Source organism: Periplaneta americana, chromosome 9, assembly GCF_040183065.1.
Source record: "Periplaneta americana isolate PAMFEO1 chromosome 9, P.americana_PAMFEO1_priV1, whole genome shotgun sequence".
NCBI lineage: Eukaryota > Metazoa > Arthropoda > Insecta > Blattodea > Blattidae > Periplaneta > Periplaneta americana.
The window spans coordinates 122,590,832-122,603,074 of NC_091125.1; the positions used below are offsets into that span (position 1 = coordinate 122,590,832).

Below are 12,243 nucleotides of genomic sequence, written 5' to 3' on the forward strand. Positions count from 1 at the left end.
GGCTATATTAACAACTACTCTTTCAGAGATAGCCTATGCATTTTAAGTTTAAATTATGAACGTTACAATAGTAAGGGTGTACTCATTTGATTTTCTATTTTGTAAGTAATTCCTCTTTATTTTATTCTTGTATTTGTTACATGTGAGATTTCATCTACGCATTACGCTTATTTCCTTTGTTGTTACGTGTCCATTAGTTGATTCATATATTAGTTATTAGGATAAATGTACCAAAGTGCCCAATCAGTTATAATCCTATTTCAAGCTAACTCTTTTTTAATTAGGAAAAGTAAATGTTCTTCAATTGTTACTTCATTTTTGTAGTTAGAAAATGTCATCAGAGTTACTGTATGGTGAAGTGTGCTTGGCGTTCTGTCCTATATATTTGTACTTCTGTCTAGCCAGCAATACGTCAGGCGCAACCGCTTAAAAGTCGGATATTCGGTTGGATGTTCAACCTCGCCGGCTGTTTTGCGATCGGTCGAATACAAACCGTTTCTAAGCGCTGTTCTGCAGCTCTCTGGTTGATACCCAAGCAGATCCTGCAGTCATTTTAGAGTTATATCTCTTTTGAGTTCATTGAAAAACTGTTAATTATAGAACTGAATAGAACTCTTTCGTTAGGGATAAAAACTTATTTTCAAATTATATATATTTGAAAAAAGAAACTAACGCACAATGTATATCTTTTTTTAAATAAATGTTGCGAAAGCAACGGAAACAGAACAACAGAAGGAAAAAGTATTGTGACAAATCCTATTCACATTTTAAGGAAATCATATTTTTATTATCATGTCAACCTTACTGGTAAGGAAGGCCTTCAAAAGAGTCCAGATATTTTCTTGGTGTTATGGTTAGCTTCTGTGATTAAACACCAAAAGGTCCAGAGCTCGATTCTCAGTTATATATAAATGTTTGAATTATAGCCTATAGGGTCTTGATAGGAGCAAACCCAAAGTCGTAATTATTCTTCTGTAGCTCATATAGGAATTGTTATTGGAGGGTTAATAATTTTGAATTATTCGGCATTTTGTGGATCTCATATTTTAATAATTGCTCATGGTTTATGTTCTTCAGATTTATTTTATTTGGCTAATATTTCTTATGAGCGTTTAGGTAGACTGGGGAACAGCAATAGGTGGCGAACTGAAGTTAAAAATAAAAAAAAAAACAAAACCTTTGACAACTCACAGCACAAACCATGCAGCGTTCCTATTCCGTCAGGTAGTTACGCAATTGACCATTAGGCGACAGGTACTTGACTCGGTTCTGGCCCATGTCTTGCTATAGCGCCATGAAGTTTCATATTTTCGTGAATAGGCCTATATAAACATCACTCACAGACGAATCATAAGTACATTTTATGTACAGTAACATACAAATTTACTGATCTGCGAGATATGTGTCCATATGATAACACATCCTCCGTAAAGACAGAAACAGTGACGAAATAAAATTTCCCACACCTCATGACAATATCAAGTTTAACATCAAGAGAAGTTGTAATTCTTGATACACGCTGTAAACTTCTTCACATATAAAAATTTCCCACTCTGTGATTACGCAGGGATTTTCCAGATTGTGAACTTATTGCAAAATCCATCCCATGTTCCCAAATTTAATTTATAAAAATATACTTTTATCTTCAAGGTTAAATACGTAACTTGTAATGATATAAGGAAGGACCACTAATTATTTACTATAAAAGCAAGCTGAACTTTATGTCTCCATCAGTTAACCTCAATATGAAGTTCACCATTGCAGTTCTGCCTATGCTAGTGCTTGGATGCCTTGGTAAGTTTCCTTAAAGTACTCTAAAATCACATATATTTACTTCATTGACAGCATTTGCTGTAAGAATATTTCTTCTATCTTTCTTTCGTACAACCTTTCACAAAAAAAAATTGTTGAATCAATATTACCACCACCATAAATTTATACATTCATTCTTAATGTTATTTTCTGACCCATGTTTGCTTCATTGGATTTAGAGACATCTGTTGCAACTTGATTATTTTAACATAAAATAGTTATTTTGTCCTCCTGTATTCTGTAATTGATAGCATACTTTCTTCTTCCTTCTTCCGAAATTTATCATCAGATCATGGATGGATAAAAGCTATAACCGAAGCTAACTTTGGGCAAAGTACTGTATAATTTCATCAATTGTATCTCTTTAACAATCGGGAAAATGGTCTTAAAACGTTTATGTTTTAAGAAAGAGCGAAGTGTCATCATAATTAATACAGAGTATAAACTGGCATTTCTGGATGTTTATAGCAACAATAGCGCAGTAAGTGAATTCAATGAAATTCCACACAAGAAAATGTCATCAATAGCCTATTAAAATGTGTAATCCATTACACGCTACCACATGGGTCCAACTTAACAGTGCTTCAAAGCGTATGATATTCTCGTTGTAGTAAGTAAAGACAGGTGTGATCAATTGTCACTCAGTCAGCGTCTTATTAAAGTTCATGCAATGCTGAAACATAAGAACATTAAGAACTGCTATTTCAGCGAATTCCAGTGTTCGCTTGTTGGTAGAGCGTTCCTTCCGATGATTTCGCAACGTGTTTTAATATTCCTAAAATATTTCCTAACATCATCAGAGACCATAGTATACCAACATATATAAAAGTGATATTGGATATGGATTTAGGGGAGAGTCGGGTAGTATCGGACATCGCGTAATATCGGACAGTGAGTTTCTTTCATCTACCACACGATGATAGTACCTGATTGATATGGTTACGTTTCTGTGATGTCGCATAGAGAAACGTAACCATGTCATTAAGATACTACCATATGGAGGTAGATGAAAGAAACGCACTGTCCGATACTACCGACTCTCCCCTATACTGTAGTTATGTTCCGAGGTACAATATTTCATTTATTTCTTCGACATCTATGCAGCTCTTGATAGCTTTAAAGTAAGGTTGCAAATGGAGTATAGGTTTTTGTTGTATATGTTTGTCTTTCATTTTTCTCTTAGAAACAGGGTGTCAAAGTTCTTCTTCACAATTCACTTATAAAGTTTGTACTTTGGAAATTATATTTCGAACCTTGCATTTCAAGTGAAATATTTTACAATTCAACAAGAAGAAAACCGTAATACATATACTAGTGCAACAAAATTAATATTGGATAATCAATATATTAGATTACGGATTTTTTAAAAATGTATACACATGCATTTTTGGAATCAGTGTACAACAACAATTATAACATGCATCCCTTAGAGTCTCAACAATTTTTCATCTTCCAAATCAAAACAGACACCTAATTGCTTTATTCATTAAGTAGTTGGATTCTAACATTTTAAATATATAACAGTAAGACAATTTAAAGGGTAAAGGTTTCCCTTTTATAGGTCATATACGAGTAGTCTCTGAGACTAGATGGAGTTTAGGACTACTACATTTTCTAGGCAATTGACATTAGTACCAATAGGCATGTTAGTCCTACGTGCATTCTACCTTTATCCCCAATGGACATACACCTGGTAGAGCCCGAGCGCAAATTCGTGGCACCTGCGCAAAAGAGGAATCAATTGGCATCCACTTACATGAACTCGCCCAAGAGTCTTGCTGAAGGGGTGTTTCAACAGTACGCTCTATGAGAAAGCAGCAGCTCGCACACACAGAACTTCCCCCACTCCGAAACCTCAGAAAGAAGGTCGCGCATGTTGGTGCCACGAGTTTGCGATCAGGCTCTACTCATTTCTGTTAGAGGCTGAGTAAATTCCAATGCCACAGTACGGAAGGAGGTTTAAATGAACGAAATAAAACCATGATCAGATCGGTAACCGAACACGCATCCTTCCGGCATGGAAGGTAACTTCTGTCTACAACAGTACCCGTTGCAAAGAACAACACACATTCAATTAAAATAAGCACAATTACTCATGCGATTATCTAGTTTCGGTAGTGGGCATCATGGAACAGATTTTGGGAACCAAATGTATAGGTCTAAAAAGGAATTAGCTATGTCATTGTCAAAGAAAAACGAAGTACTTTGAGGAAAGCGGACAGAAGTTTGATTTCTCAAATGTATGATATATCTTACAAGATTTATCATAGATAGAACTCCGCTCCTTTAGGAGAAACATCGTTAAATCACTGAAACACATTCTAATGTGCCTCATTATTGTTTTCCTTGAATTATAATTAATAGGAATTCATTTTTTTAAAAAGCTTGAACCTACAAATGAATCTATATTAAGTGGATGTTTATCTTTTCAGGGGCACAAGTCAGTTACCAAGGAGTGGATGTTGCTCGTAATATCAGGATTGTGAATGGCGAAGAAGCTGAAGATGGAGAGTTCCCATTCCAGGTCAGAAACCAATTAGCCTACCAGTTTAACTTATTTCGAATATGGCAATCCGAAATGCCTTTCAACATAACAAACGTCTGTATAAGCAGACAATATTAAAATCAATACATCTAAAAAGAAACGCTTATTATTAACCACATCACCCTCAAAAAGTGAAAAATATTACCTTCGTCAGGAATAAAATAGATCAAATTAGAATATCAGCAAAGTTTTATTTGCTAAGTATCGCTTTCCACATTTCAAATCAAAGAATTGACTCCAACTGTCCATTTATAAATTCTTGAAAGTGGTAATGAAATACTACGTCTAATCTTACATATCAAAGACAAAGATAAAAGAGTTGCAAACAAAATGTCTAGTAAGAATAGAAATATTAATCTATAGCAAAATTATTGGACAAGTTTTACATCTGACAACGAAGTTTAATTTAGGTAAGTGATCTTGATTACATACAATGCAACAGAGTTGATACGAAGTAATACTGCAATATAATAAAACAACATAAATAAAATAGTCATTTCATTCATTCGGAACATATTTTCTAGACACTCTTTGATATAATAAAAATGTATTAAATCACGATGAAATCAAATTACTTATAAGACGGTGTGCTTATTGTTTATTCAATTTGATTGTTTATGCCTACAGGTATCTCTTCAGAACGGCGGAAGTCATTTCTGTGGAGCTACAGTCTTGAACACCGAATGGATCCTCACAGCTGCTCATTGCATTTATGAGTAAGAACCTCTCATTTCGCATAAGAAAACCACTACCGGTATTCAATTAAATAGAATATTACAAAAACAAATACTATTAGCATTAGAAATTTCATTACATTTCATTCCTAGCGTCACATCATAATCGTGATACACGTTCACAGCACAATCTGTTGCTATCAATACCACGTCATCAGACATCTCTGTACTCACGTTCATTCTCAATAGCCATGGCCCGCTCATGGAATTCGCTGCCGCTGGAAATCAGGGGTAGTCTTAGTCCTCAGTTGTTTAAAATTAGGTTATTTAGAAATATTTTAAATGCACAGAACGATTTTTTAGGTATAATTTTTATTATTACTATTATTATTATTATTATTATTATTATTATTATTATTATTATTATTATTATTGTTATTATTATTACTATTTTACAGTCATTATTTTATTTTTCCATTAACACTAATATCTAGGTAATTGTCACTGTCTCAATATAACATGTGCTGTGCTGATCATACTAATTCTACTATGCCTTTAGTTGTGAGATTATATTCATATGTATTAATTCTTTTTTTTTAAGTTAATATTTGTATACTAGAATGTATTTTCCTGTTTGTGATTATGTATTCAGTCTCTTTTTTATTATATATATTTTTTATTATTGTTATTTAAAGTTAATACTGATTGTGTATGTGTATTCAATCTCTCTTTTTTACTTAATTATGTTTATTATTATTTTTAAGTTAATATTTGTATACCGGTATGTATTTTTCCGTATGTGATTTGATCCTGGTTGAGTGGAAGAGAAGGCCTGATTGCCTTAACTCTGCCACGGAAAATAAAATTATTATTATTATTATTATTATTATTATTATTATTATTATTATTATTATTATTATTGGGCGGCCGAGTAGCTCAGTTGGCCTGATGGCCTTAACTCTGCCACGGAAAATAAAATTATTATTATTATTATTATTATTATTATTATTATTATTATTATCATCATTATTATTATTATTATTATTATTATTATTATTATTATTATTATTATTATTATTATTATTATTATTGGGCGGCCGAGTAGCTCAGTTGGTAGAGCAGCTGGCTACGGACTGGAAGGTCCGGGGTTCGATCCCAGGTGGTGACAGGATTTTTTCTCGTTGCCAAACTTTCAGAACGGCACCCAGGTTCACTCACCCTTCTATAAAATTGAGTGCCGGGTCTTTCCCGGGGGTAAAAGGCGGTCAGAGCGTGGTGCTAGTGCCAAGGTCATGGAAAGCATGGGGCTCTACCTCCATGCCCCCCAAGTGCCTTCATGGCATGTTACGGGGATACCTTTACCTTTTTATTATTATTATTATTATTATTATTATTATTATTATTATTATTATTATTATGTTACAATAGTAAGAATTTGCATCAAAACTAATTGTGTCAAAGATACTTTTACTTTTAAAATAACTATATTCTCACTTTTTATGATCCACTGAAACCATTGAAAATTTCTATTATATTGGTACATTCCGGGATTTGAATCCGGGAGCTCCTGAAAGATATCTAGTATTAACAAATGAGCTACCTAGGTGAATTAATAACTAAAAATATAGCTATTTTCCGTTACGAATTTTCTAAATCGCAATTTATTTCGCCTCTGTAGTCAAAGTAAGACTGTGTGGTAAGTGATGCAATATTATGAATTATCGTCTCTTGTTGTTAACACATTTGTTTCGCGTTAAGTGAACTTTGAAAAAGTATATAAAATACTCTGATCAATCTTAAATATTGATTTTTAATACAACTGGGTTATAAATTAGTTCTCGAATATACGTATTTATAATTGATATTAATAGTAATATTAATAATGGTTTTATTTAACTAGGGATAGTTCAGGGCATTGGGTCATCTCTAATGCTCACAAGAGTAAAAAATTAATACAAAGAACCATTTTACGTACACTTGCAAAAAAATAACTACTAGTACATATATCTGCTTGAATCATACGCTTATAAAAATTAAATGTCTTAGTATTTGAGGTCATAAAGAACGCATGTGTGTCCAATTCACATAACGAAATTCATCTACCTATTACATTGCAATTACACAATTTAATTTAATCAAGTCTTCTAATTTATAGTTCAAAGAAATGAAATACAAAATTTATCAAATAACTCAATAGTTACAACAAGGCTGAAATACGTAATATGTCAGTCATTATTGTGACATTAATTTCTTGTTTAGTTACATGAATATTCAACAAAAGGATTCTGATAATAATTGTTACAAGACGACAGAAAATTGAAATCACAATCACACTACATTTTATCTATATTACATATCGTCACAAATAGTGTGCATTTATACGAGTCTAAATAAAATTATTTGCTTATTGACGTATGTTTTCATTTTATTGTAGTTATGACATCAACCAATACACAGTTCGAGCTGGGTCAAACAATTACAATACTGGCGGAACTGTGCACAAAGTCGTCCAGTGGGAGTACCATGCTCAATACCAGAATTACGCCTATTGGAACAACGATGTGGCAGTGGTCAAGGTGGTTAATTGCAAATGTTACATATTAGATTTAAAATTCTTCCTTAGTAATATAATTTAGTAACCAACTGGATTGTTCCGAAACGCGAACAACATATACTAAGAAATTACGTGTAAACTTCAGCAAGGGTCAACGGGTTTTCGTCACTAACTTTTCGTCAACGTAATCATTTGTCACAATTTGTTTGTCACAGAGCTTTTCTTCACCTAAGTACGATAAGTCAGAACACCAGATACATCACAAACATATCTATTTTTCGCCGTTTAAAGTTTCGATATGCCTATCAGCAATAATTTCCAGTTCATCCAGAAAAAATAAATGTTTTGCGATATTACAAAAATAAAAAACCTGTGGAAACGTTTTGCTATACTATAAACATATAGATTATTAAAACGTTTTCTGATACTATGAATATAAAAACCATGGAAATGGTTTCAATGCTATAAAAATGAAAACCATGAAAATATTTTGCATTACAAGAAAATAAAACCCACGAAAACGTTCCGCGATACTATAAAAATAAAAACCATGGAAATGTTTTGCGATACTACCAAAATAAAAAAAAAAATTGAAATTTTCTGAAAAACAATTAAAATAAAAACCATGGAAATCTTTGGCAATCCTATAAAAATATCAACCATGCAAATGTTTTGCGATGCTATAAAAGAAAAAACCATTGAAATATTTTGCGAAACTATAAAAATAAGAACGACGGAAATGCTTTCTGATATTACAAAAATAAAAACCATGGAAATGCTTTGCAATATCATAAAAATAAAAACCATGGAAACGTTTTGCGATACAATAAAAAAAAAACAATACAAATGTTTTGCGATATTATGAAACCACAGAAACGTTACGAACGAGTATCGTATGACATACAATCCTGAGACAAACGTATATTATGAAACCATAAGTTCTGTGACGAAAATGTTATGTGCGACGACTCACATGTATGGCGAGTAAATTATGACGAATTTACACACCTGTTTTGCGGAGTGTTTATGCCTCATCTGCCTCACCTGAGATCTTGTGATAAATTCTTTCTAAAGAATTTTTCAACACAAGGGTAGAGTAATCAACGCTTACTGGCATAGGTCTGCCTACTAGATATATTCTCCTGAAACAGTTGTCAAACGGTACAATGGAAGAAGCGCAGAACATGCGACGCGATTTTTTAAAAAGGCACGGTAAAGAGCATACTATAACCTTTCTCATTTCTTATCGTTCTTGGAAAATCTATAGGAACGAATCTCTAGAGTTGTGTTTTAACCTAGATCATATATGTAACATATTGCTCTTCTCTATGTTAAAATCGGCAGCACTTTGAAGAGAACAACCACCAGGATCGGCACCCGTCCGCCGTAAACGAACACGAGATGGCAGTACAGTCGCTAATGCAATTCAAACGGGAGTTATGACGTGACTCCTTATGTAACAACTAGATGGCAGCATAGTAAACCTGACAAAAGTTGTTCCGTCAAAGCCTATAAGACCGAGCAATCTGGGTACATATGGTCTAGGGTTTTAAGCATGCCTAGATGTTTTAAAGTAGCAGTCCCACCACTGGAATCACTCTGTCTTCAAAATATAGTTGTTTATGGTTACAACAATACGTAACAATAGGTACACAGAAGTTCGCAGTGAACATAATTACTCAGAATAACTTTACATTACGGAAATGCCGCAAGTTACAAAATAAAATAATGCAACCTCATATGCACAAATATTTTAGTCACAAAATGCGAATCAGATTTGCAAGGAAATGTGTAGAGTAAAGAGAATGAAATGCTTTATTGGGTATAACATAAGATGATACGTTAAGTTAGAGAACTCAATTCTATAAACATTTAGACAATAATAACGGTACGGTGATACTAAAGAAAATGGGAAATAAAGGAAGAAATGAAGGAAATAATATATAAAAGATAGTTGAAGAAAATACAAAGAAAAATAGAATGCAACAAAGAGAAAAAGAAAAATCATGAGGTTAAAACTGATAGAAGCAAACAAGAAAGAAAGAAATGTACACGACAATAAATGAGAAATATAGAATGAAATATGAAATAAATGTAGGAATTAATAAATTTACAACTAGTGCAGTTCCAATATATATATATCGATGGATTTCACTTTTATTATCCAGCTTAAGAACAAAATTATTTACTGAAGATAAAGGTTAAGGTAAAATGTATGATCCAATACTGAGCAAATTTTAAGACATGGTGATTCGCTGTAAAGATTAATAATACGGTTTCAAAAAAATATATCATTTTCCTTAGCACCCAGATGTTTTATTGGCAATGTCTCTTGTTTGAAAAGATGACCAGAACCTATGTTGAAATTCGTAATTAAAATCATTTTTACAGGTTAGTCCACCTCTCACATACAGTGCCAAAGTGCAACCAACTGTGCTGCCTGCAGACGGTGCTGAACCAGCGGGTGGAGCTACAAGTACTGCCATTGGATGGGGAAATGCTTGCGTAAGTACCCTATATTAACTATTCGTTGATAGTGTTTGTAATTTTCCTTATTGAAATATTGACGATATTCCAATGTCATTAATAAACGAAATTATTCTGTGGAAACTTTCTACACAGCTGCGTTACCACTGTAAATTTCATAAGATATTTCTAGGACCGAACCCTTCAGGTCTGTATCGTGTAGATATTCTCACTTACAGCATTTCCGTATGTGAACGGAAGGCCATTGTCCATTCCTTTCGTCATAGAGTGAGCTGTTTGTTTGATAGCAGTCTATTGGCCTTAATCTCCATTAAACACTTTCGGTAAAATGTGCAATGCGTTCCCTTGGCAGTATTGTCTGATGGTAATTCTTACACAAAACGTATAATTTTCGTCTTGTGGTGATGGAATTCAACAAACTACTTTGACTTTCACTTTCTTCTGCTTGGTAGATTTGTTCAACATTTCACTGGCTAGGCGTCTTTCTAATCATTAGTGACTTACTATCCCACAAAAACATTTCAACTGACATAGCTACAACTAGGCCAAAACAATTACGGTCTTACTAATAAATCTTTGTAATTTTTATAAGACAATTATGCAGAGTTAGGACAGAAAATGGTACTAATAAACCATGCATAAGCGCTGGATTTATAAGCAATGTGTAACTATATATGGGAAATGCTTTGCTGTAGTTATATACACGAAATCACCTGTTTGAGAGTTGTATACAAAGAAAAAATGGCCGCCAAACTAACAACTGTCCGTATAGATTGTCATTAAATAAAGAGCATAAAATAATTAAAATAATATTGCAGCAGCTGTACTCTTTGATCAAAATATAGCGTGGTAATCGATCATGCCCAGTTGTACTGTCGATACTTAGCGCTGCACATTAGAGCACACTACCGGATGAAATAAAGAATCTCAGTTATTCTATTACTTTTCGTAATAAAATATTGAACAGTACATATTTATCGTGTTCTAGGAAGATACTTTTAAACACCAACTTATTCCAAATAACTTAATTACTTATTTAATGTAATCTTTCAGTATCAATGTCCTGGAATTCCTGACTTGCAAAAGGTCAGCCTCGTAGTATATTCACTTCAAGACTGTTTGTCCTACTATGGAGAAGGTCCCACTAATGACATGGTCTGCTCTGGAAAGCCAGAAAACCAACAAGGAATCTGTCAGGTAAGTGAACATATAATAATTCAGTTTTTAATATACAACTCGTTAACAATCTCTGTTATGGTCGACTAAGGCCCTCTGACCAGCTAAGTAAAATCGATTACTTAGTTAAAATGGTTGGCAATGGAAACAAACAAACACACATACACACACATACAAACACGCATACATACACCCATACATACGTACAATGACAAAGATTTCCACAAATCTCTGAATTCTGCGTTTACGCCTGTGTTTACATAACAGTACAGACAATGTCAAATTTTTCAGATTCCCAGCAAAAAACATTAATCATTTTAATGATCTTTTCGTATTTTTCCAGGGTGATTCTGGAGGTGCTCTCATAGTCGACGGTGTCCAGATCGGTATCACGTCTTGGTCAGGACTTCCTTGTGCTTCAGCTCCAGGCGTTTGGACAAAGATTTCTCATTATAGAGACTGGATCAGGCAGAGAAGTGGTGTGTAATATGGAAAGCATGTACTGCGATATACTGTTACATAAGCTATAATAAATGCAATTCAAATGATTAATTTGAAGTATACTTATTCAATATTACAGCACACAACCTCACAAAAACCCAATTATCCAATTGTTTCCAGTTTCCAGATCGATTTAATTTCGGATTGACTGAAAAAACCAGTTGTACAACTTATGTTTCTTAGGCTACTGAAAGAATGCCACATAGGAACGAAAACCAAATCAGAAAATAAAATAAATAACCATAGCATCAATGATGATCTCCAGATATCGATCAAATTCCAGAAGAATTAATACAAGAGGGTGGAAGCGTATTATCTAGCGAAATTTATAATCTTGCACTTGCTATTTGGGAAAAGGAAATTGTGACAGAACAATGCGTCCGCTGGCGATCAAATCCTCGTAACTCCAAAATTGAAAATTTTACAGGAGAAAGAAATAATGTTACTGTGACTGTGTTTTTGAAACAAAATCGATGTGGTTTTGAATATAGCAA

At 33.4% G+C, this 12,243-nt stretch overlaps 1 protein-coding gene across 1 annotated transcript; it reads left to right on the plus strand.

The window, feature by feature from the left end:
* The first annotated feature begins 1,682 nt into the window (after positions 1–1,682).
* Positions 1,683–11,800, plus strand: LOC138705690 (trypsin-1-like). The gene is made up of 7 exons (XM_069834270.1): positions 1,683–1,794; positions 4,245–4,336; positions 4,985–5,073; positions 7,466–7,607; positions 9,977–10,090; positions 11,126–11,269; positions 11,592–11,800. Exons 1-7 carry the CDS (start codon positions 1,722–1,724, stop codon positions 11,733–11,735), a joined length of 798 nt encoding a protein of 265 aa, XP_069690371.1. The 5' UTR covers positions 1,683–1,721; the 3' UTR covers positions 11,736–11,800.
* Positions 11,801–12,243: the final 443 nt, after the last annotated feature.